Source organism: Mixophyes fleayi, chromosome 4, assembly GCF_038048845.1.
Source record: "Mixophyes fleayi isolate aMixFle1 chromosome 4, aMixFle1.hap1, whole genome shotgun sequence".
Classification (NCBI taxonomy): domain Eukaryota; kingdom Metazoa; phylum Chordata; class Amphibia; order Anura; family Limnodynastidae; genus Mixophyes; species Mixophyes fleayi.
Window position 1 is genome coordinate 264,478,727 of NC_134405.1, and position 27,529 is coordinate 264,506,255.

Below are 27,529 nucleotides of genomic sequence, written 5' to 3' on the forward strand. Positions count from 1 at the left end.
AAGGTTCCATCTAAAAAACGACATTCTGCCATTGGAAATCTGGGAGAGGGGGGGCATGGTGTTTGAGGGTCTATATTTTAACCTGAAATTTAAATTTAAATTTAAACTGAAATTTGACATGCGAATGAAGAACCGTCAATAGGTGCCGCATGACAAATTGGGAATAATCTAAAGTTCAAAATCTCGCTGTTTTTTTTCCACTTCCTGTTTTGCAAAAGTCACAGTTTTTCAGTTTTTTTTTGGGAGAGCGTAACTTGGTGTACAGGAGGTCTAAAGACGGGTTTGTTTTATAAGAAAGCTATTGGGGCTGAGAAGTGCCTTTTGAGGGTTTTAAATTTTGAGAAAGTTATAGTTTTTTTACAATTTGGTAAAATATGCCCCATTTTAAAGATAGGGGATTTCATAACGTTGCTCATGTCAGTTAGAGGTTTGTGCTGGGTGTACTTAGACTGGCTTCACTTGAGAGCACAAACATGGCTGTGTCTCTGGCTTTCATCTCTGAGCTGAAGAAATTACCCACATTTTCTATCCACAGGGGGGTTGGTTAGTGTTTTGGGGATATGGGAGGGGCACCGTGTAGTACTATTAGCACAGGCACTGCTCTCAATTGAGAGTTTAATCTCTCCCTGAGACAGCTGTTAGTGAATCCATTGTAAACCTCCCGCCCCTATGTGACATCAGTTAATTTATTCAAAAGTTATTGTGGTACTTGTACTGATCACACTCAGTGGTAATCACAGCGGGGAGTAAATGGGAGGTATCTGGACATTAGCATCTGACATGTCCCTCTTTACAAGTGACATGTAGTGTAGAGAAGCTGCAGATAATCTATGCACACCCACTTCTCATTGCCTGCTGTGGGCTGTATTTTACTCATTGGTTTACTCTTAGCTTTTCTGTCAGAATCTCTGTAAAAGTCTGTCTGCTTTCACTGGTGACCAGCATCAACAAGGACTCAAGTTTAAGGACTGGGGAGGTGAATACAGTGCTGCAGGTGCTGGTGGGAGGCACATAAGCACAATGTGGTACATACTGCACCACATTTCTGACTGCCAGAACATGCATACATACACTTCACTTTACAAAAAGCCATGAAATTCCATAGACAAAAAACCTTACAGTTTAACATGTCCAATTAAGGTTCCTTATACACAATCTACAATGTAAGAAAACGATTGAAACTCTTCAACTCAAACTGCAAAAAGCAATGAAATTACGACGATTAAGGCAGAAACCTTAATGGACATGTTCCTTGCGAAATACAGACATGGTATGTCCTCACATCCTGTGGTAAGCTGCAGATTCAGCACTATCATGTAGTGAGATTGCTGTCACTCACAAAATGGTGGAGCTGCAAATTCACAGATTTGTGTGTTCACTGAAATACAGATGATAGTCCCCACAGCCATCCCTCTTAGTCCTCTTATGGATGGTAATTTATATAAGTGTGTATGCAAGTTTGGAGCTACATACTAGAGCCTGATTTGTTAGTGTACTGAGATTTGGCTGAACAGAACCTCATATTGAGAATTTAGTATTTACTAGTGCATAACTGAAGTTTGAGCATCAGTACTCTTATTAACTGAGGATTTGGTAAACCAGTTGGTTACTTCTGCAATAAGACCTTATCCAATTGAGGACCTTTCATTTTTACCGCAGCTGGACTAATTTTGGTTCCTTAATTTTCTCGGAGCAATTATAACATCTGTTATTTGTATATGTATATGCTGATTTGAGCACTCGCTGCACGTTTAAAACATACTTACCAAACTTTTTAAAGTTCTTTTCCGGGAGATCCCAGGCAGGGGGGCGTGGTTGGAGGGCGGGAGGGGTGGGGCGTAGTGAATCCCGTCATTTTGGCCCCGCCCCCGCGATAAAATTCTGGTTTTGACGCGGGGACGGGGCCAAAATGACGCGATTCACTGCAAATCGTGTCATTTTGACAGCAAGAGGCCGTTTGCGAGATATTTGCCTGCTCTACCGGGAGTCCGGGAGATCTACCCGAATTTTGGGAGTCTCCCGAACATTTCGGGAGAGTTGGCAAGTATGGTTTAAAATACTTTGTATTGTTGGCAATCCATTTGCATGAAGTTTTTACTTTATTAATAAATACATTTGATATCCTTTATTATTTTAAAATAAACTAGTTTTTATTTTTCTTTTGCTGTGGGAACATATTCTTATTTTATGTATATACCCCTTGCAGCTTTGTTCTGGTGCTCTCTGTGCGTTCAGTTTACACTACCAGGGGCAAACGCAGGATTTGTAGAGAGGGGTTTCCACGCTACGCCGCCAGTGGGCGTGACCAGCTTGCGTGGGGGTGTGGCTATAATTTTAGACAGTGCTTGGCTGCTCTCCAACTTTTCCTATCCACATCATATACACAGGCAATTCCTATCCCCATCATATACACAGGGAAAGCCACCTCAAGCATACAGTGCCCCAGGCTGGGAGAGGTTTCCAGACACTAGGAAACCCCCCCCCCCCCCTCAGTTTGCCTATGACTACTGAGCAGTTTACCGGAAATATTTTATTAGTTAAGTCTTGTTGGTTTTATGTATCCTTGAATTGTTGTTAAAAGTCAGCTTAGGCCTTGTAAGGGAATGTAATGACAAACTTTTCTCACTGATAACCAAACTAAGAGGCTTCTCTACTATTTAAATGTATTTCAAATATATTATTTTGTAGTTTTTTATGAAGTTATTCTACTGTCCCTTTCTAAGACACAGAGACCCTAAACTATGATAAAGGTAAACTAAGAAAATGTACTACTACTGTATATGTGTATTCCATTGAACACACAAATCTGTGAATTAGCAACTCCACCAGTTTGTGAGTGACAGCAATCTCACTACATGATAGTGCTGAATCTGCAGCTAACCACAGGATGTGAGGACATACCATGTCTGTATTGGGCAAGGAACACGTCCATTAAGGTTTCTGCCTTAATCGTCGTAATTTCATTGCTTTTTGCAGTTTGAGTTGAAGAGTTTCAATCGTTTTCTTACATTGTAGTTTGTGTATAAGGAACCTTAATTGGACATGTTAAACCGTAAGGTTTTTTGTCTATGGAATTAATTTTATAGAGGATAATATAAAATAAGCTTTAGTGAAGAATATGTCCCAGAGGTCTCCAAGCTGGAGCACTGGTAAATATCTCTCTATTGGCTGAGTAGTATAATAAGACATGACTGCACTCACTCACCATACTGATAAGAAAGGTGCAATTCCACATAGACATGTTTTTTTTAACTGCAAGCTTTGTACCTTTTTTTAACTTGACTCTGTTTCCCTTGCAAAAGCTATCTGTAGGGGAGATTGCTGTTGCTGTCACTGCAGAAAAAAGCCTCTCTTGCTTCTAGAAGTAGAAGAATTTTCTGGGGAACAGGTGACCCAGTGAGCCGCCACTTGCCTTTCCCCAGTTCCTTCCAACTTTTTGCCTCCTTTCCTGAGAGCTGGGGCCATGGGTAAAACTGATACACCAAGGGAGGGGGAGAGTGAGTCTGAGTGGTATGTGGAGAAGTCTGAAGGAAATTTTAGAGTGCATGTGGGATGTGAGAGCACTTGATACATTTTGGGGTTTGTGGGGGCTTTTTGTAAGGGCACGTGGAACTGCAGAGATAATTTTAGGATTGTTTTTCAGGATTTAAACAAAATCTTATTTTTTGTATAGATGTGTGTAAAACGGTCTGTGATTAGGATAATGTCTGGCCATGATGTATATCAGGACTGATATAAGCTGATCTGAGTGTGAACCAGTCAGTTACCTAGCTCATGGGTGGTCATTTGATGGCAGATGTAGTAGGGAGTTCTTTGCTATTAAGATTCCAAAGCTTCTCAGCTCACTGCATCATATGTTATATGACTGTGGTCCATGGTAATCGCATTACACTTGGAAAAATTTAAGTGATTAATGGCAGTTTGCAGCAAAAATACACAATTCAATGGTAACGATTTAAGAAACACACTCGTTTGTACAGGCAATTGCACCTTTTCAGTGTCCTTAAAGGATATGTCCAGGATCAGGTGAAACTGTTCTGAAACTGTGAAAGGTGTGTTAGATTGGGATTGATTAAGAAAATGTGTCCGCTGCACTTAAATGTTTATTGCTGCTTTTTGTTGGAATTTTGTGAAATAAATTTCAATCTTGCCTATATCATACCTGATAGTGGCCACTAGGTGGCACTTGTGCACTAGTATATTATAAAGGTTATTAAAAGTCTGTTTAGATCAGGGGTGTCCAACCTTTTAGCTTTCCTGGGCCACATTGGAAGACGACGAGTTGGTTTGGGCCACACATAAGATACACTAACAATAACGATAACTGATCATCCAAAAAACCATAGAAAACATAGTTAACATATATAAATATATATATATATATCTATATATATCTATCACTTTTTTTTCAAATCCCCCTATACAATTTCAATCGCCATGTTCAAAAAATCCTCTCTAGTTATTATACTATAATCACTTTTTGTATTGTTTCGATACAATATCAATAAAGTGCATTTAAGCCAGGCATTGTATATCAGGGTGCCCTGACCAGGCCTGCGGTACCTGACATATACATCACTGTGACCCCAAATTGTGACCTGTTTTGCTAATTACACCACTATGTTAGTTAAGGGATAACAACTTATAATGGGCCAAAGAGAATAATATATAATGCCCCATTAGTATTACAAGTAGAAGTATGTAGCAGGGAGATAAGGTCCATGATGCTCCAGGACCAGGTGACTTTTATTCACTGCTCAGCGTCCCTTGAAATAATAAAAAAAATCCCCTTAATCGGCTTGTTCTCCTGTCCTCTTCTCTTCTCCAATTCTGTGCTGCTGATTGGTCTTCTCGCGCGGGTGACTCCTCTGTGCTGCGCTCCGCAATGGATGTTGGGCGCGATGACATCACGCCCGACATTCACTGCGAGCACCGCACGGAGGAGGAGACAAGGGAGGGAGCCGGAGTACCAGCTAACGTAACCGCATGACCGCAAGGTAAGTATTTTCTTTTCATTTTTTGCAGGATTTTTTTTTTCCATTAACAGTGCTGCCCCCTTGCCACAACCCAAACTCCTTCTGGGCCACATTTACAGGCGTGCTGGGCCGCATGCGGCCCGCGGGTTGGACAACCCTGGTTTAGATTATAGTTCTTGGTGATTCGAATGAGCAAAGTTTGGAATGAATTTCTAAATAGCGGATAGTCAGAATTGCGGTCTCAAATTTGTTATCAAATAGGAAAATAATTAAATGTAATATTGAACTATGTATTTTGAAGTGCATCAAGAGCAAAGGTTTGCCAAATTCTAGCCACTTAGAAAAAAAATCCTGCGTGGAGCTACATTTGACTGACCAGCAGCTATGCTATTATTAACATAAAAACTACCTGTTTAAATGGGGTCTATGAAGGGTTTAAATTCCCTTCCATGTCTGCTGGCTACACACAGCTAAAACTGCCTATTTCATCAGTCACAAAATGACAGGATCTGGGGCTAAGTTAGTAGCAGTCATGTGTACAGCCAGTGGTTTCAGAGTCTGGTTAAAGGTCTACATCACAAGGCAACAATATGATCACATTTGAAAACAAGTCTATAAGCAATTCAATTCTTGATTCATGTGTGTAGTTTTGTTTCTTAACTGCTTTACTAATTGTGCTATGAAGTTGTTTTTTGTATACAATGCCATTTATAGTAAGTAAGCAGAGGTGAGCGGATGTGGACACATAATGAATAAGAGGAAAGGAAGTGTGACCTGCTCTCTTTGTTATTTTTTTTCTTTAACCAGCTGTGATCTTTAAATATTCTTTAGTACCAGCAGTGTATGCATGTGCTTAACTTACATATACATATAACTAAAAACAGCAATTTTTACTACATTTTTTAAAAAAGACTCTGCAGTTCCTATGAAATTTTTCTATTAAATCCTTATAGCAGACCTTGATGGATTACAGCTCTTTGGCTTATAGAAATACGCTATTAGAAGTATGTGTTTTAAGCATTTAGCTGTATGTAAACAAATAAATACTGGTTGCTTTCTTTCAAATGGCGTGACATTTAATATCCCTGTAATGTAAAGTGCTAAAATTATGAGATATATATACTCGACAATAAGATAAATTGATAGATGACGATTGTCTTTTTGTCACATGTCAGGATATCCCTCATTGAATCTCCTATGGTTTAGTTTTGTTGCTTTTGATACCTTAATAAGTTACTAATAAGATTGCTTGTACTCTAGGTTAAAGAGAGACCTGATGTCGGAGTTTACATTAAGGATCTGTCTGGATATGTTGTAAACAATGCAGATGATATGGATCGAATCATGACACTTGGACACAAAAATCGTAAGTCAATGAACGTAAAGTGTACCTTTTCCCTCAACAAGATAATCTAAGTATGTATATAGTTTGCTAAACTGAGTTTCTGACAAAATTGGCATTTTTTTTCCTGCAGAGTAATAAACATTGATTTTTTTTCAATTTTTTTTTTCATGCCCCAAACCATACACTGTTGCTGGCCTCATTCCCCGGCTTTATATTAACAAAACTGTGGATGAGGCGGTATGTGACGGGAGCTGATTTAGAGTAGACAGTTTGTTTTTCCTTGTAAGACAACAGGTGAAGGCTATAATCATGAGCATTACATTATGAAAAATTATTATAAATGGTAATATGATTCCGGACATGGCAAAAATAATCTTCTAGAATTTGGAAATAATCATTATAATAGAAGTACACTATTTAGCTCTGTGTCATAGAACTGGACTGACTTCCTCTTTTTGCGCTATAAGCTCTCAGTGTGATTGACACTTGACGGCTCTCAGCTTTAGGTTACAAGGGGTTAGGTTAAAAATGGTATTCAGCAAAAGTGTGAACATTCTGTATTGGAAAACTGGCTATAGCAAACACATTATATACCATGTTCTATTTTGTTACATGATAAAACAAACAGAGGGTTTGCACAAAAAAGGAAAAAAAGACAAAAAGATCTGTCCCCTATCCCATGTTGTCTTGTTTGTTCCTTTTCCTTTTGGATTGTCAGTTTCTGTGAACTGGGTCCTTGTCTCATTTTATTTTGTAGCAATACCATGTTTGTAGTTAAGTGTACCTGTTTATAATATCTGTATTTTGCATTGTGTAGTCTTTTTACTGGGGATGTACAGAATTCATATTTCTTACATTTACCTGGGGGACCCTGCTTACCATGGGGTTGTATGAGGGAACTTGGAGTAGGCACTCAAATAGTTAACTTTCCTGCTGACAGGCTATATCCCCTCTGCAACCCCATGTGAACTTCTGCAGCCATTTCCTTTTGAAACATTACTTATTACTTTTTTAGAAGGTGTATGTGCTATAGGCAAGCCACGTTTGTTTGTAAGCCACGTTTCAAGTGCCAGATGGTAAGTCTGGGAACAAATCTAAAGGGAAAAGAAGGCAGGGCGTCTCAGTGTAGTATAATAGGATCCAGAAACCTATAACCAAGGTGATAATAATTATGCGTACCAAGAAATAACGTGCCAATAATCACAATAGATATCGCTTATCTGTCACCGATCCTGATGACTGTCCTCTGGACATGGATCTTCCATATTTACGGAAAAGAATTTCCGTTCCGAGTAATGTTGAGAAACTGACAAGCTTGAAAGCGTGTAAAAGTGTGTCAGCGTTTCCATTCTTGTTATTGGTTACGAGAAATACTGGCACCTAAGACTAATGACTGAGTGGAATCCATGTCCAGAGGGCAGTCATCAGGACCGGTGACAGATGAGCGATATTTATTGTGATTGTTGGTATGCTTAATACCATTGGGTAATAAAGAACACCGATTATTGGCATCACGGTGATTACTTGTGCTGGTCTCGGATTCTACACATTATTGGTCAAAATAGACCTTGTTCACTAAAGCTTTATGGTCACATGTACATACATCACTGGGTGCAAAATAAGGTTCACTAGATACTATATTAGAAATGGTGTTCAGCGCTCCCTATTGTGTCTTATCAGTGGACGAGCAGCCACCTGGGAGTAGGGGGATGATAGGGATAGCTCAACCCTAAGTTAATAATGGGTATTCCAACAGTGACTCCCTGGGCGCTTGAAACAGAGGGTACATGAAATGATAGCAAAAAACTGATTTATTAAGGGCAGTGAAACAAATAACAGCCCTACAGTGTATTTACACTGACACAGTAATATAAAACCAGCACATAAACATTTAATGTACCATCCAAATATGCTAGCAATATCCGTGTCAATCCCAGATAGATCAACATGGACCATAAATAATACGAGTCTTTGATAGGGCTAGTAATAGTCCACTTTCATGCCAAAGAAACGATTGCAGCCAGTACTGTGCCAAAAACGGAAAGTGCACAAATCTCCTTATGGTCGGTCAGCTGACCGTAGGTTCCAGCGGAGAAAACTTAAAACGGACCTTATAATAGGGGACTTAACCTTGATTATATAGGGCCAATGATGTCCTCTCAGGTCCTTACTTGTTACTGGGAAAGACCGATAACTGAATTCCCAATGTGCTGGAGAGCGATGTGGCAACCCGGAAGTTGCGCATGTGTGACCGGGTCCGTTTGCTATCCACAGCGGTGGTAAGAGTCAGTTTGTGTAGCCCTAAACGGGCAAGAGTAGGTCGAACCAACGCGTTTCGCACTATGCTTCTTCAGGGATCAATAGTCACTAGATACTATTACTGGTTTCTTAATTATTATTTTTTTGTTCCTATTTTGAGATCCTTTAAGGTATTCTGAAGATTTGTGTGAGGACCATAATTTTGATACGATTTATTTATTTTTTTGTACGCATAATTATTATCACTCTGGTTATAGGTTTCTGGATCCTTTATTACTACATACGCCCTGCCTTCTTCTCCTTTTATATATAAAATGTCTTTGGAGGTACTGTGGGGTAATTCACAGACAAAACAGATAACAAGATTATCCTCTAGTAAGGTATTTTTCATAACTTTTTTTTAAAAGGAAAGGATTCTTTTATATTTGAGCTGTTACCTTCTGCTTCTATACTAGACAGTGGCTGGTAATAGGGGGGAAAGTATTACCTTGTTATATAACAATGTCAGACAAGGGTGAGACATCCCGGACTAAATATTTCACCTGCTTCAAATGTAAAATAGAGCTTCCTAGTGGACAGTCGGACAGAGGGGCGGTTTGTGCAGACTGTGATGCGGGAGCCCGGGGTTAACAGGCCCAGGGTTCTGCTACGCAGCAGTTGGGCGGTCACACTGGAGCAGTCGGTGTCAGCACTGACTCAGATGCTTGCCCATCTGGTGGAGATCCCAGTGTTCGCTGGGGTACTCCCCCCGGCTCCCGCCCCTTTAGCCCCGTCTGCTGCACAATTGGCACCAGCAGCAGGGCAGGATGTGATCCTGAGCCTTGTTGGTTAGGCATCCACCTTCTTTTTCAGAGGCCCCTCTCAGGGAGAGCCTGCGTGGTCCACATCCTTAGTTAAAGGCCTGGACCGGTTAAATTGGTTTCTGGACACTCCCAGAACCCAAGCATGACGCTGAAGCATCATAGGACTACTCATCCTCTCCTCCCACTTTCTGATTCAGTAGAGTCTTCGGAAGAGAATGGTGAGCTTCCTGAGGATTCGGATCCACCCCTGGTGGGTGATAGGGCTGAACTTTCAGGGAGTCAGGGCATTGAGGATCTGGTACTGGCAGTTCACCAGACATTGGATCTAGAAGAACTTTGGGCAAACATAGGCCTCTTTAAGCACAGGAACCGTCATGTCTGTTTTCCGGCATCAGTGGAACTTGCACAGATAGCTGAGTCAGCTAAGATCATAAGTTTGTTATACCACACAGATTTCCAGATCTTTATCCCCTGCAGGCGTTAGAAACTGCCCGCTGGGAACAGGTTCCAAATTTGGATATGCCAGTGGCCAGGCTGGCCTGCCATACTACTCTTCCACTGCCAGGTTTTGCGGCACTCCCTGACGCCACTGACCGCAGGGTGGAGGGTTTTCCTAAATCTTCCTGGCGGCAGGCACCTCACTAAGACCTAGGCTGTCTTCAGCATGGGTCGTCCGGGCAATGGAGACCTTGGCTGACCAGCTAGTAGCAGGGTTACAAGACACGTATCTTCTTCCCTACATTTAAAGTAGGCCTTGGGTTACCTGTATGAGGCTGCTCAAAACGCAGCCTCCGTTTTCTCATCTATCTCCGCATCGGCAATAGTGGCCCGTAGGACTCTCTGGCTCAGGTCCTGGGATGTCGATGCAGAGTCAAGGAAATCGCTGGAGGCTCTTCCCTACTCCGGCTCAGCCCATTTTGGCCCAGAATTAGATAATATTATCTCTCAGTATATAATAGAAGAGAAAGAGAAGTGCTACTTATATGGAAGGCACACTCATGGAGAAAATCCTGTATTGTTGAAGGGACACTTCATTGTGGACAACAAGAGTGGCTGCTAAACATCTGAGAAATAGCATTGGAACTGTGATTTGTATAACTAATTAACCAGCTGTGATGAATGCCAGTTGTAGAAAAAGTCTGTGTTTCTGAGTGAATATATACCAAACGAAATAGGGTATATGTAGCCAACTATGATAGTTTTGTCATAAATATAACAAATACGAACTTCATTTTACTAAAATATTTTGCTACACTATCCCTTTCCTGACAGGTACTTATTTACATATATATATATATATATATATATATATATATATATATATATATATATATATATATATATATATATATATATATATAATGATCAAGAAAGCATAATTGATATACTATAATCACATTTTTATAGATTCTCCAGTTACTAAAAATGTTTGGAATTTCAGCTATGCATGTCAGAACACTAGACACTTTACCCAATTTGTGGCCACATAATAATGAGAATTAATGTGGGATATACAGCAATACTGCTTCAGCAGCACAGGTGTATATATGGTACCATTCGTATACAAAAACACATGTAGAATGTCCTTAACTGATGCTATACTTATTTAAACTCCAAAAAAAAGAAAAAAAGGAAATATACTAGCCTTGCACTGGTACAGCAGAACAGGTGTATACAAACATGAAATAATTTGCCATCTATATACCAACATGGCAATTCGTGTGATTTTAAGAATAACACAGTAATACACTTACCAGGACTGTTTATATTCCTTATTACTGTGGATCTCTTGGTCTTTACCAACATATTATAGTGACATACTCATCAAAGTGACACTTACCTTATACCTCATTTGTGTAAACCACACGTGACTGTATGATCTTCATGTCCATATGATGGAAACATAATACATTTACTTTATATGATCACCATTCATGAATTGTTGGTATTTTCAAGACCCCATCATAAGACATCTATATATTATAGCTACCCATAGATAGACTCCCGGTATATATTTACGGAACCAATTAAAGTGTATTGATCTTCTGAATATACGTACCCGACCAAGACTCCGAAATGTTAATATTTCGCGTTTTAACCATACAGTTTTATTTGCATGACTAATAAATATTAGTTTTATAGTGTAGTGTCAATTTATTTATTTGTTCATTTCTATCCACTCTTGTTATCCACAATGAAGTGTCCCTTCAACAATACAGGATTTTCTCCATGAATGTGCCTTCCATATAAGTAGTACTTCTCCTTCTCTTCTATTATATACAATACATTACTACTGGAAGCAGCACCTCATACTATCAGACTAACATATTAAATCATATCTTGAAAATATACATTAATTGGAAAGATTTTTTCTTGTGCGGGAAATGATATACATTACTTATGTTAGAATATTATCTCTCAGGCCACAGGAGGTAAAAGTACCTTCCTTCCGGTTAGTACCTCTAAACCTAGGGTTCTGAGGTTTGGGTCTTTTTACCAATCCCTTCATGACGGTTCATCGGTGAGATGCCAGACCATTAAGGGAAGGTTCTCTGTGGCCAGAGGTCATTGCCAGAGAGGTAGAGCTCTATTCTCTACAAAACATCCAGACCGCAAGCTCCCGGACAAACCGGCAGCCTGACTGAACCCTTCCCCTCTCCGTGACCGCAGGGGTAGAGGGACGCCTGCTGTTGGTCAGAATTCTTGTTGTCCTCCCCGAACTTGGAGAGGGCTCATCATTCAGGGGGTCAGCATAGCTGTTTTTCTAGGGTGCCCCCCCTGTTCTTTTCACATAACGATGCACTAAATTGAAGCCAGGCTGTCGTTTTTGCTTCCTTCAGCAGAAGTCATTTGCCGGAGTATGACCTGGAGAAGGTTCCTTTAACTCCCTTAGCCCCTCAGACCTCTCCTCAAGAGATGGCTGGGCATGAAAGTTTACACTCCTAGCTTCGCTACTTCCTGTTGGGTCCCTTGTGCAGGCAGAGTGACTTTCCATCAATTTGCTGGCCTTTCTAGAGCAGCTTCTGGTGAGCCTGAGGGTTCCCGATTGGACCCGACACATCAAATTCACAGAAATTCTAAGCAGGGTAGCAGTTCCAAGAAGGTTTCGGCTCCGTTGAGGCGAGCTGTTATGGCGGGGCCCGGTTCTTTACCAGCACCTACATCTGTGGGTTTTGATGGCATGGTCTTTGAGGCCAAACTCTGGCGGTTCAGAGGGCTTTCCTCCAGAGTGGTAGACACCATGCGGCGAGCCAGGAAACCGACCTCAGCCTGCATTTATTACAGAGTGTGACATACATTAAATGGTTCAAACGAAGATTCTGCTACTCGACTAGTTTTCATCTTTCCCGCATCCTAGTCTTTCTCCACGATGACTTGGATGTACGTCTGCGACTTGGGTCCCTAAAGGTCCAGGTGTCGGCCTTGTCTATCTTTTTCCAACAGAAAATAGCTGATATTCCGGAAGTAAGAATCTTCCTTCAAGGGGTCCTGCATATACAGCCCCCTTATGTTAAGCCTATGGCTCCCTGGAACCTAAACTTGGTTCTGACCATGTTTCTGAGGTCCCCCTTTGAACCAATGGGTTCAACGGAGCGGGGTTGGCCGGCTTCTAAGCAGACCATCGCTAGGTGGATTACGTCCACAATCAAGCAGGCCTACGTCCGTTCCGACCGACATGCTCCTAGTCGTTTTTCCACCCATTTCACCAGCTCAGTTGGGTCTTTTTGGGCTGTGCATAGCGGGGTCACTGTGGATCAGCTCTGCCGGGCAGCCACCTGGTCCTCTGTCCATACCTTCACTAGGTTTTATCAATTTTAATGTGTTTGCATCCCCCGGACGCCAGTTTCGTCCGCACAGTGTTGCGGACCGGACTATCAGAGCGGTCTCTCTCTTAGGGGGCTGCTTTGGTATGTCCGCATGGTAAGCAGGGTCCCCCAAGTGGAGGTAAGAGAGAAATGGATTTGACACGAGTATAAAATCCTCTTTTCTGAGTCCATCTGGGGGACACTATGTTCCCTCCCTTCTTCTCTTCTGTGGTTATTCTATTGATGTTGGGGTTCCCTTCCTTTGGGCTTTTGTATTAGACACTGAAATTCACACAGGGTTGCTAAGGGAATATAGCCTGTCGGCAGGAAAGTTAACTATTTGAGTGCCTACTCCATGTTCCCTCATGCAACCCCATGGTAAGCAGTGTCCCAGATGGACTCAGAGAAATGGATTTAACGTGAGTATAAAATCCTCTTTTTTTAGATTCCTCAGAATACCAAGTCCTTTAAAAAATGTCTAAAAGTATATTTTGAAGACGTGAATATTAACGTTGCGCATTATATTTCTCTGTCCTCAGGTTCTGTTGGTGCCACAAACATGAATGAGCACAGCTCTCGCTCTCATGCAATCTTCACCATCACTATAGAGTGCAGTGAGAAAGGTTCTGACGGAAACATCCATGTGCGAATGGGAAAACTGCATCTTGTAGACCTTGCGGTATGAATATATATATATTTTTTTTAAATCGGATATTTTTTATTGAATTTTTAGTCACATACAACAAAAAAGTGACCATACAAAAACATTTAAACATACACCACAATTAGCTTTGAAGTGTTTCTCAAATACATAGTTAAACATGGAACAAGCTATATATACAGTAATTGCACCATTCAATAATTGGTCGTTAATCTCATTCCTTAGTAACAGGACATTAGTGAGGCACACTTTATAGCCTATAACATTTACGACTTTATCTCTACAGAAATGGACAATTCATGGAGTGATCCGCCAATCAGACATTGTATATTAACAAAATAATAATGCATAGATTACACTCCAACTGCACATTTCTATAATCCACATATTTTCCGTATAATTTGCATTTTTTATTATGTATTATTTTATTATTTATTTTGCACAGAACGAGCCTCCCCTCCCAGACACCCAGCCCCTCCCACCGTATTTTAAGCTTCAATCCAGGGACTCGAGATCATTCGAACCGACTCGGTATTTAGATGTATACCACGCAGACCAAATTTTTGGATACTTAGCTTTAGCATTTCTACTAGTATATACATATTTTTCATGTTGCATTGTATTATTAACCAGGGCTCTCTACTTATGAAAATCGGGTGGATCAGGCGCCAACCATGCCCGGGAGATCACCACTTTAGCGAGTGTCATCAAATTGAAAATATAAACAGCTGGATATTTATCAATTAGATCATCTAACGATATCCCATAAAGACAGATTTTGGGATTCATACGGGGAGCCATTGGAATCGTATCAATCATACATTTCCAGACCTACGCCTACTACTGAACAAATCCCATAGCATATGCCAGAAGTCTGCAGGGGAAAAACTACACTTTGGACAGGATGCATCACTTCTCCGACCCATATGGTGCAAACCAACTGGATGCAGATAAACTCTGTGAAATATATATAAATGTATTTGTTGGTACTGGAGGCAGGTTGTAGCACTACAGATAGATTTAAGCATGTGAATCCATTCCTCCTTTGTTAACTGACCCAGATTCACCTGCCATTTCACTTTCAATGATTCTAAATCCCTAGGGGCCAAAGAACCATTAATAATCGAATAGAGCTTGGAAAAGGTTTTATTTGTACCCACATTTAGTAAAAGATTTTTAAGGGAAGATATCTGAATTAAGGGAGTAGAGGTAGGAAATTGAGCATTCAAGGAGTGCCAAAGTTGTAGATAACAGTAAAACGCAGAATTGGGTATCCCCTTTCCTGTGATAATTGTGCAAAGGATTTCAATGTACCAGACTGATATAGCTGTCCAATATTTACTATACCATATTTTTGCCAAATATTATACACTCTCCGTTTATTAAGCTCCGGGAAGGAGAGATTATGCCACAAAGGAGTAAAAGGATCGTAACCTTCATTTCCCACTATATTTTGAGAAATATGCCAGATTTCAACAGCCTGTTTAACTATTGGGGCCACCTTATTCAAATATTTTCCTCTTAGTAATATTCCTATAGGCAGCAAGAGTGCCTCGCCTGAAGCATGCGCCTCAGCCTGCTCAGCCAGAAAGCCCAACAGATCAAGAGGAATCTGCTCTCCCACCCAATTAAATAAATGGGCAAGTTGTGCTGCATAATAATATATTCTCAAATTTGGAAGCGCTAATCCACCATCAGCCTTAGCTCTGCACAAAATAGACATTCGGATACGTGCTCTTCCCTCGCCCCAAACAAACGAGGAAATAAGTCTGTCTATTTTACTAAACATTGCCCGGGGGAGGTATATCGGGGAGTGCTGAAGAATGTATAGGAATTTAGGCTGTATTACCATCTTAAAAAGGTTCATCCTTCCCGTTACCGTAAGGGGGAGTCTTTTCCAAATATGTGATTTTACTTTAAAATATTCTATAACCGGATCTATATTAAGAGATACAAATTCACTCGCCAAATTAGATATCCATACTCCAAGATATTTAATCCTTTTGGTCCATTTAAGAGAGTGTCTAGAACTATCCTCAGAGGGAGTTACACCACGGAGGGGGGAAATATATAAGATTTATCCCAGTTGATCAATAGGCCTGAAAATTTTCCAAAATTATTAACCACCTCCAATAGAGAGTTCAACGAGAAATCAGAGTCTGACAAAAACAGCAACATGTCGTCAGCATAAAGAGCTATATAATCACACACCTCTCCAATTGGAAGCCCAACAATTAACGGATGGTCCCTAATTAAGCAGGCAAGGGGTTCTATGGTCAGCGTAAATAATACTGGAGACAGGGGACAGCCGTGCCTGGTTCCTCGGCCCAAACTAAAGGAGGGAGATGTGTAGCCGTTTACAGAAACTCTTGCTGTTGGTTCCGAATACAATAGCCATATCCATTTAATAAACTCCGTCCCCAACCCGAATCTATGCAGTACCTCCCAAAGATGCCTCCACTCGACCGAGTCGAAGGCCTTGGCAGCATCCAAAGACACCACCACTGCCCCCTCCTCGGCCACATGAGGCAACTGAATGAGTATAGAGACGTCTTAGATTTGAATCAGTGGATTTACCGGGCATAAAGCCAGTTTGAGCTGGGTGAATTATTTCGGAAATAACTAAATTATGCCTAGAGGCATCTTAGCCAGTATTTTAACATCGGTGCAGAGTAAAGAGATAGGTCTATATGACTCGGGATAAAGGGGATCCTTTCCAGATTTCGGCAAGACCATTATTAGCGCCTCTGACATAGATGGAGGCAATGAGCCGAAATGAAAAAGGTCATTGTACAAATCTAGCAACTGTGGAACAAAAAAGTCTTTAAACTTTTTATATAGCTCTATAGAGAGGCCATCAATTCCCTGTGCCTTTTGACCAGGGAACGAGGATATAGCAGACTCTATTTCCTCCACCGTAATAGGCGCATTCAAAAGAGATGCCGAGTCCTGAGAAAGACAAGGAAGTTTAATAGAGTCCAAGTAACCCAACAGCTGAGTCTGAGAATATTTGGCTCTTGAGGTATAAGCTTCTTCAGAGTATTGATAAAAAGTATCAACAATTTCACCACCTCTAAAAAGTTTTTCGTTTTGACAATTATAAATTGCTGAGATTACTCTACTGGACTGTTGATCTCTTGCAAGGCAAGCCAAGTAGCTTCCACCCATATCCGCCTCTGAGTATTGCCTATGTTGGAAAAATAAGAGCCGACGCTTAGACTTATCTAGGAGATAATCTCTCCATTCTATCTGGGCCCTTAACCAGTGTAGACGATCATCAGGGAATGTGAGCTTATATATAAACATTCCAAATCTCTACAACGCTGTTCTAAATCAGACTCTTTTTTTCCTGTTGGAATTCTTGATTTCAGTAATACATTTAATTAGAGTTCCCCTCAAGAAGGCCTTAAATGTGTCCCAAAGAATATTCCTTTGCGTTGACCCTTTATTGTCAGTAAAAAACCCTTCACAAGGAACTGTAAGGCTTACTCCCGTACCCATTGTATCTACCCATCGTATTCAGCCAGCATGGGTTTAGCTTCCAAAATCTAGCTCCTCTATCACTTGACAAATCTATACCAACAAGGACCGGGGAGTGGTCTGAGATACCTCTGGACAAATATTATATCGAAGTTACATAAGGGGACAACGACAAGGAAGGTAAGATCAAATCTAACCTGGAAAAGGTGTTATAACTAGTTGAATGACATGAAAATTGCTGTTTGTTAGGATTTCTGCATCTCCATACACCTACCAGACCCATTTCCTCTACTACCCGAGAGAAAGGGGTGGGACCATCTTGTAACGGTACACCTGACTCCCGCCATCTATCTAAGCCTGCGTGTAGGACAATATTAAAATCTCCCAGACATACCACTGGGGTAGCTGGAGATAGTGCCATGAATGAGGAGGCTTTATACAAAACATCATTATTATAAGGCGGTGGAATATATATTGCTAAAATACTAAGTGGGGAGTAGTTAACAATTGCCCTTAGGAACACATATCTACCATAGGGATCAATTTCCACATGCTCTAACGTAAAGGTCAAGGATTTCCTTATCAGTACAGATACTCTTCTATAGTTAGTAATGTGCTTTGATTGATAAGCCCATCCCACCCACTGACGCTTTAAGGCTAAAACTTTGCTGCCGTAGAGATGTGTCTCGGCCAAACATATTATATCTACATTATATTTTCGAAGCTGATTTAACACTAGGGTGCGTTTGATCTTTTCATTCAATCCCCTTACGTTCCACGTCATTAGTCTGAGCCCTTCCCCTCCAGTTCTACTTACAGCCATTTATGATCGTATCCCTTTGGAAAACATTGGATATATATCAAATGGAAGGAGCACCTAGCTGGAAGGGAGATAATGGAGACCGGCTCTGCGCATACCAAGGCAAAAACCATTTCCTGAGTTATAGACAAATGTAAAGACATTGTGGTATAAACAATACAAAAAATAGACATAACACAAAAGTACATTTGTAACAGTTTAACTCCCCAACCCCCACCCCGTATACCCCTTTTCCTGAAACTAAGGTACACTTTTACCCTAAACAAGCTCTATAATCTAGAACAAACTTGGGAGCTACACAAACTTAGCTATAAATGGCACAAAACCTCCTTTAGAAAAAGTAATAGCTGGCCCTCCACTGCCAAACCTGTAAGGCAAAATCACGGACTTCAACATATATAACTAAGGCACATTTCTTTCTCTCTCTCGTGGAAGACCGTCCAGCCAAGTCATCGCCTCCCGTGGTGTAGCGAAGAAATTAAATCTGCCCTGTGCCTCCACCCTGAGCCTGGCCGGGAACATCATTGAGTACGGCAGTCCAAGATCTCTCAGCTTCTGTTTAACTGCGGAAAACTGAGCTCTGGATTTCTGGACGTCCAGTGCAAAGTCCGGGAACACCGAGACATTGGTATTATTATATTTCAAAGAGCCTTTTTGACGAATCAGTCTAAGGACTGCATCTCTATCTCTGAAGTGAAGGAGCTTTGCAATAAATATCCTGGATGGTGCCCCAGGTGGGGGAGCTTGAAATGGTATGCGATGTGCTCTCTCCACTGCAAACTGGGGTGAAAAGGCATCTTTACCAAACTGCTCAAGCAGCGTATTTTTTGTAATTTGTGTCTCAGCAAAGAAATATCAGCTTGGACTTCGCCAATCTTATCTGTGACTCTTTTTTTCCAAAGCTGTAATGGCAGATAACACTTGTTGGATAGAAGATGAGTCAGCATGATCCTGCTGGGTGGTATCAGAAGGGGGTTGAGCACCAGTCGCTAGGATTAGCACTTCCCCTGACGAGGAGGAAGATGATTGACTGGCAAAGCGCTCAAGCCTGATAACAGGTGTTTGCCCATGCTTTCCCATACTTCAGACTGGCAGTATTATGAAAGAGTGTCACCCTGCAGTATCCGGATAGAATATTCCAAAACTTATTAAATTATTATTCCACAAATATTCTGGAAAATGCCACGCCAGTATTCTATAGAGATGTTCTTTGCAGAGATATTGCAGGATAGGCCCCTTATATTATCGTTCTTTGTTATTACTTCACAGTGTCAATGATGCAAGATCTTGGCAAGCAGTTATATTGCTGCAAACTTTGCAAAACTGCAGAGCGATTCAGATCAAACAAGCATCCATTAACATCCTCAGCATACACAGCAGGGTAATAAAATGGCGGTCACTCCACCACAGGTGCCCGCGCAACTTGGCGCCAACTAAGTCAGGCCTTCAGGATATATACAATTCCCAGATTCAGCCCAGGAAAGGAATTTAGAAGCAAATCATCTCCTTTTACCTTTGTACCAGGGACAGCGTTGGGACAAAATCGATCCCCTTCTCCAGGAGACTGCAGTGCCCACCTCACACGAGTATAGCTGCTTATTGTACTGTGCTGCAGGGAGTATTAACTCTGTCCCACTCAGTAAAGCTCCTCTTTCCGGCTGGACTGTCTTTACACGGGTACCGCGCTGACCCTCCGCTTTTTCCGGCCTGAGTTCCAAATTTAGGCTCCGGCTTCTGCTGAGGAGTAGGCCTCGATATACAGGCTGTCAAAAAAGTCTCTCTGCTGGTGTCTTTAAATGCTGTGATTCTTCTCAAAGAAGGTCACCATCATCCAGCAGCACTCCACAGTTAGTATAGAGATCTTTGGCAGCAAGAACCAGCATTAATCAGGATAGCAATATCGAATTATGGAGGAGAGCAAGAACAGCACGTCCTACTCCATATTACTCCAAGCCACGCCCCCTTGGTATGAATTTTTTTAAAATCAAAATACTCATTATACTTAACACCTCACTGTTAGTGCATTGTTTTATATGGTGATGTGCGCATTGGAAATGGATGTGGAGCAAAGGAATTTCTCCTTTGAGCAATGCCACTTTCAGCGAATGCCATGAGTGCTCATCGTTGAAAGTGTTTTACAATGACTGCATTTTTTTTGTGGTTAAAAAGTCTATTTTTTGGATTGGCAAAGTATAGACTCCATTGTGTAGTTCTAGAAATCACTTAATGAGATAACGAGATCCATTTCTTTTAGTTCTGAAAGGAAGAAATGTCAAACTGTGTTCTGTGGTTATCTATTTTGTACATACTGTGAAGTAATTACTACAGATCAGTAATGCCTATCAATTAATTTTCCTCAGATGATGTACCAAAGGTTTACCTGATCAGTCATGTACACTTGGACACATTAACTACACATGCTGCATGCTTGCAGCATTTACTATGCAATACTGGAGTATGCATGGGAATAGTTACTGCATAGTCATGCTGCTTTTTACTTTATTTGTGTCTGGATTTACATGACTGATTATATAACAGTAATATTATAGTACTGAGTGGAACAATATTATTGTGTGGGTGAATTGTGTTATCTAATTATGAGTTTAGGTAGGGTAATGGGTTCACATACATCAGATACTGAATAAATATCTGCCAGTATTTCCGGACATATATATTCTGTAGAATATATTTAAATAAACAAATTCCTACATGATTACATGTGCAATGACGATACTGATTTATATCTAGCTGTAGCTTATTTGATCCTGAAGAGCGATTAGTTCATTACATCACTATCATAGTTACCAGTATTTCCAGTGCTTTGAGTGACTGGATGTAATTCTGTTGATGCTTATGTATAAACATGCAGATTTCTCTTTTGTCTGTTGCCCCTTGTGACTTTTCCTTTAGCCACTCCACCACACAACTTCTAAGTGTTATATGTTCTTTTAATGATCTCTGGCTTGTACGCAATGTCCCACAGGATATAAAGATAATTAAATGCTAGCAATGTTTCGAAACCTGTATGGTCTCTCTTTCAATTATCCTTATTTTTTTCTGCTTTCCATGATTACCGTCTGTTGTTTTTTTTTTGTTTTTGTTCTCTCCCCTCTTAAAAAAATAACAATAAAAAAAGTCTGGCCAGCCAGCAAGCGTTCAATAACTTCCAGAGTCTTTAGAAATAATGTAAGGGTTGGCAATAAACTACAATAGTTGTTTTTTTTTTTTGTCTTTTTCTTTTTATCCAAGTATTACACATCCCCCTCCCGGCTACTTCTTTATGCCACTCGGCTGGCAAAATTTTCTGGTAAGGACATTGAAAGGGTATAATTGGCCAGATGAATCTGGTATTTTCACATGTAACACTAAGAACTGTTTTATCCTTGCCTCCTCAGGGCTCGGAAAGGCAAGGAAAGACGGGAGCAACTGGACAAAGACTGAAAGAAGCCACAAAAATTAACCTTTCGCTTTCCACACTGGGTAATGTCATCTCTGCTCTGGTTGACGGAAAAAGCACTCACGTGCCGTACAGGAACTCCAAGCTAACCAGATTGTTGCAAGATTCATTGGGTGGGAATTCCAAGACAATGATGGTAGGAATCATTTCTTGGGTTACAACTTCACCACAGACCACCTGCTCCGTTATAATGTTAAGCAAACATATGTACATTGCTATCACTCTTTATTTAAAAACCTGTACATAAGTGCTCCATGGCTACTTTGAGACATGCCTGCTGCACCTCATGACCAATGCCAGTGTGGTTGATGGCCCGTCAGTGGTACAGAACACATTACTAAAATGTCAGTCACAGTGACAGAATCGGTATGGCATGGACGGTTATCTGTGTCCATGTGTTCCTTCAGCCTGAGTGTTGTAGAGATATGTAACTTGAAAAGCAGAAGAAACAATTTAGCAAGTTCCCCAGACAGCATATTTCATCAATTATGAAAAAAAGCCACATGTTTCTATTTATCTTAAATGCTGGTAAAATAGCATTTATGTTTCAAAACTGGAGAGCTGCGTTTTCAACACTAGCCTCTAGATGTCACTAAGTGTCAGGTCAGGCCTTTATTTAAAGCAAGCAAGGTCACCCAGCGTTGCGCTGGTCCAGTTTGTAATGTGTAGCAGTTTTTATATATTAGCAAATTTTTCGGAAAATATACCCAAAATGCAATTAAAAAACTGAGATTTGTTGCTGTCGCGTTATCGTTATGTTGCGATATTTTCTTCCTGCAGTAAAACAATTGTTTATAACCAAAAAAATTAAGTTTTCAATATTTGACGCTTTGTCACGTTGTCGCTATATGGTCTAATAGCTTAGTTTTTCAATACTAAATAACTATGTAAGTTTTTGCACTTTACCTTGGGAGCTGTGGAAGATTTTCCCATATGTAATGTATGATTACAGCAACAATGTATTCAAATTCATTATGCAGAGCTAGTAAAAATCTGGCTTCACCATGGTCTAACATAAAATTAATTTACACAATATGGCATTCAAGTAAGATGACTCCACTACCGTTTTTGACCCTTTTTAATTTCACTTAGAGAAAATGTTTATGAAACCCTCTACAAGGTAATAATTCTATAATTATTATAAAGGATCCAAAACTAATAGCAGCAGTTTTTCTTTGCGTTACATATAAAGAAGGTAACCTTGATTTCTGTTTTACAGTGTGCAAACATTGGTCCTGCAGATTACAACTACGATGAGACAATCAGCACTCTCCGATATGCAAATAGAGCTAAAAATATAAAAAATAAAGCCAGAATTAATGAAGACCCCAAAGATGCCCTTTTGCGCCAGTTTCAAAAAGAAATTGAAGAACTTAAAAAGAAACTCGAAGAAGGTAATTTGAAATCGCTGTGTAGACCATTACTGTGCGAGAGTAGAAGGATGATAGTCAACTCTCTGCACTCTGGCTGTTGCCAAATTGCATCTGTTCTAGTACTCGGCCAACTGTGAGAGTGCTGAATACTGTCATTTCTGGTTTATTTACTATCAATCAATCTGCTTGTTTAGGGGAGGAAATATCTGGCTCTGATGATAGTGGCTCAGAGGAGGATGATGATGAAGATGGAGAAACTGGAGAGGATGGAGAAAAGAAAAAAAGACGACGAGGTAAGACCTACAATATTAAAATCCCTATATGCGTGTATTTTTTCAATTTACCCTTACACTATTGCCATTGAATATTAGTGTGGTAACTGGATCATTGGTATCATGGATCATGAAAGATTTATGACCAATCTTCACAAATAAATACAAGCTCCATTTCCTAAAGACTGATGCATAAGGATGTACATATCTGGTTAACGGCAACTAGAATTCCCTAAATATCATAAGCACAATTGCAGCCCCAGCCCTTAAAAATGCTAATTTATGTCATATTCTTTCAAAAGGATCATATACACGGAGAGCTTCCCTTTGTCATACCTCCTAAGGACATGTACAACAATTATTTACCTTTGTACGATGCGGAACTGTATTTCTTATTCATGACCGCATGGAAATATAGTGGCCAGACTCATTGTTGAGAGGGTTTTGAGGATTCATGATAGATTATTCCTCATCACTATTTGATCTCATCACACTGTTCAGTCTCGGAACCCAAATACTGGCACATTCTCGTGAGGCCATATTTCTCTTATATTCATTAGCTTGCTGTGCTTATGCAGCTAAGGTACATGAGAAGAACCACACTGCTTTTTCTCTTTCCTACCATTGGGGGACACTGCGAGACATTGGGGTATAGTAGTGGGTCCAGGAGTCTTTGTCACTTTATCTACTAGTAGATCTTTGCTCTCCTCCCCTACTATGCCCCTCCTCTCCTGTGAATTCCTCAGTTTCTTTAAAGTGACTAGGAGCAAAGGTCACTAGGGTATGGGCTCCTGCCTATACCAAGTTAGATTTATAGTTTACACGTTTTTATTTTTATTTCCCTTTAGGTGCATCGCGGGGCTCGATCTCAAGACCCAAGTGAATGAACAAGACTTGGCTCTGCTCACTCCGGGTCCCGCAGAAGGTAAGAAGCAGCGGAGGCTCATTTACTGGCACCTCTGTCGGCATTCCCCTAGAGAACGAGCATTACAGAGGGAAATTTTGGGGCACCATAGTTTATTTCTGGCCAGAAACTGGACACAGTAATTGGGATTACTCGATCCCGCAGCCCCAGCCCCGCTAGCGGACAAGGGAGTGAAGCTGCATCAGCCTCTCCTCCCGGACCGCGCTTCATGCCGGCAAGTCCCCGCTCAATCCCCTCGACAACGAGCATAAGGGGGACGGTAAGCATCGCTCACACTCCTTAGGAGGTGAGAGAGAATGCAGGATACGGCGCACGCACCTGGGCTAATTAACATAGCGTGCGCCGAGCGAACACAGTGGCCATGTTGAAGGAGGCACTATCGCAGGAGACAGGAAGCGGGCGGCAACAGGGAGACAGGAAGAGGAGGAGGTACAGACAGACAGACTTCCTTCCTCTCAGTCATTTCTGGCCACAATCAGGATTCTGCCTGCACGTGGAGACACAGCTCCACCGGAGCAGCGCCGCCCGACTCTCCTACTCTGCCTCTCCTCTGCTGACACGCTCGGCCATAAGTACAGGCTGGTGCCTATTAAGCTTACAAACGAAGGTTTTGTTGTTATTATAGAACTGTGATTTTATTGCACTCTTCTTCTTTCACAGACAGCACTGTACCGTATATGATTTAGAGGAGGGGTGCTTTGACATTCTAGGACTACCCTGTATAGAGACTCGGTAGATTTCCTAGCTTAACAGCCATCAGCCTTTAAGTTCTTTAAGAAAGGACAATGGCTGAGAAGGGGACAGCAAAAAGCAAGGGACACTCTGTAGCTTCTGCGTTGTATTATACCTGTGCCAAATGTAATACTAAATTTTCAGTTGGACAGACAGACCGTAACGCCCTTTGCGCAGCCTGTACCGCTGACGCCCAGGAGCGAAAAGGTTCAACCAAGGAGGCGTCTACAGCAGTGGAAGAACCTGTTTTGGCTACGATCCTTCTCATCAACCGTGGAAAGACTAGCTAATGCCATGCTGCGGGTAGCAGAGGTACGTGAAAGCTCCACTCCACTCACTATCATACACAGTCAGGCTGATGATAACTCCCCCACAGACATGGGCAACCCTCAGGGAAGATAGATTAATGTCTATTACTCATAGGGGCAAGAGGATTATCTCTGATACGATTCAAGACCAGGATCACGAATCGGATTTCTCCACACCTGAGGAAGGAGAGTTAGAGTTAGACCCAAAAGGGTGAGGACCACCATGACTATGATGCAGCCTCGGCAAATAGTGTGGAGGGTCTCATTTTAGGGATCAGGCATACCTTGGGGTTTGCTGAACCTGAGCCCTCGGCACCCACAGGGGTCTCCCTTTTTAAGAGAATAAAGGCACAACTACCAGAATTTCCACATTCACCAGAAATGTTGGAGATTATAGCTGAGCCTGGCAAAAGCCCAATAAGCAGTTTATGATGCCGTCCAGATTCAAATCCCTGTACCCCTTGCCACCAGAAGAGGCGGTCAAATGGGAAGCTTTACCTAGGGTAGATACCCCAGTAGCACGGCTAGCGTCATCCTCGGCCATTCTCGTTCAGGAGCGGATAGCCCTCAAAGATCACACTGATAAAAAGTGCGACTTGGCGCTCCGTTCAGCATACACTGCAATCGGCAGTTTGTTTAGACCAAACTTGGCCGGAGCATGGGCTATCAAGGCCATTCAACTATGGACGGAGGAATTAATTAGAGGCCTTAAGAACAACACTCCTCGGACGGAGCTCTTAGACGTAGCAGAGCACGTCCTAGAGACGGCTGCGTATGTAGCAAATGCCCACAGACACACCATATCTGTTAATGCTAGGTCCTCTGCACTTGTAGTGGCGGCTCGCCGTAGCCAATGGCTTTGATCGTGGGCGGTAGATGCTGATTCTAAGAAAGCTCTAGAGAATTTACCCTTTGATGGTGTAACTCTCTTCGGCTCAGAACTCGAGAGAGTAATTCACAAAACTACGGGGGAAAAGAGCACTGCTCTCCCGACGGTAGTCAATAGACCCCGCCAGGGCAGATTTCGGTTCTTTCGGAACTCTACCCGAGGTGGTGGAGCCCCCCCTAGAGGCCAGTTCTCAGCTTCTAGATGAGCATTTAACAGAGGCAGAGGGGGCAGGGGCGCTACTAGGAGGGGATCCTCGCGCCCTGCGGAAAAGAACTCCGCTTGACGGGGCCCTTCAGGGGGAGATAAAGGTAGGGGCACAACTCCTTCATTTCAGGGATCAATGGTGGGCGTCCACAACAGATCTCTGGATTCGAGGGATAGTGTCCCGAGGCTACGTCATAGACTTAGCCCAGCCCCCCTGACAAAGATTCTTTCGCACCCCCCTCCCCCTTTGTCCAATCAAGCGCAAGGCGCTCCAAGAAGCCATCCAAAGACTTCTGGCATCACAGGTAATAGTACGGGTACCTCTCCGTGAAAGGGGTCGAGGGTTTTACTCAAACCTTTTCCTCGTACCATAACAAGACGCAACGTTCAGGCCCATTCTAGATCTCCAGTTGCTAAACAAGCAACTAAAGGTTCAGAAGTTTTGCATGGAATCCCTGCGTTCAGTAATAGCAAGTATAGAACAAGGGGAATACCTAGCATCCATAGACATCCAGGATGCCTACCTACATGTCCCTATATGGAAGGGACACCAGTGCCTTCTACGCTTTGCGGTAGGAGAGGCACACTTTCAGTTCAAGGCCCTCCCCTTCGGCCTAGCTACGGCTCCCAGGGTATTTACCAAGGTCATGGCGACCATGGCGAGTCTCTTGCGGAAAAGGGGAATTACTATTATCTCCTACCTCGACGACCTTCTCTTGAAGGCCCCATCAACTGCTCTCCTATCACAGCACATAGATACCACAAGGGAATTCCTTCAAAGCCATGGCTGGGTGTTGAACATACCAAAGTCATCACTAACCCCAGCGCAGCAGATGCGTTTCCTGGGCCTGATATTCGACACTCAGACCCAGAGAATATATCTCCCGTCAGACAAGGCAGGAAGGCAAAAGCCCTTCTAGCAAAGAAAGAAGTCTCTATCCTCAGTTGCATGAAACTCCTGGGAACAATGGTTTCGGTATTTGAAGCAGTCCCATTCGCACAGTTTCATTCCCCCCCACTTCAAACAGAGATCTTACACAAGTGGTCGGGATCCCAAAGCCATTTAGACAGACAGATCATTCACCTGTCCACACGCACAAGGCTATCCCTAGCCTGGTGGACATCCAGAAACAATCTGAAGAAGGGCCAATCCTTACAGACCTGGCCTTGGACGCTCGTCACAACGGACGCAAGTCTGTCTGGGTGGGGGGGTGTAACA

At 41.8% G+C, this 27,529-nt stretch overlaps 1 protein-coding gene across 1 annotated transcript in view; it reads left to right on the forward strand.

Moving 5' to 3' along the window:
- Positions 1-27,529, forward strand: part of KIF3A (kinesin family member 3A) — a 78,582-nt gene that overhangs the window by 9,674 nt on the left and 41,379 nt on the right. The window contains exons 5-9 of the mRNA XM_075206004.1: positions 6,237-6,342; positions 13,729-13,868; positions 21,546-21,743; positions 22,827-23,001; positions 23,175-23,273. Coding sequence (XP_075062105.1) covers positions 6,237-6,342; positions 13,729-13,868; positions 21,546-21,743; positions 22,827-23,001; positions 23,175-23,273 — 718 coding nt within the window. The remainder of the gene's footprint in view (positions 1-6,236; positions 6,343-13,728; positions 13,869-21,545; positions 21,744-22,826; positions 23,002-23,174; positions 23,274-27,529) is intronic.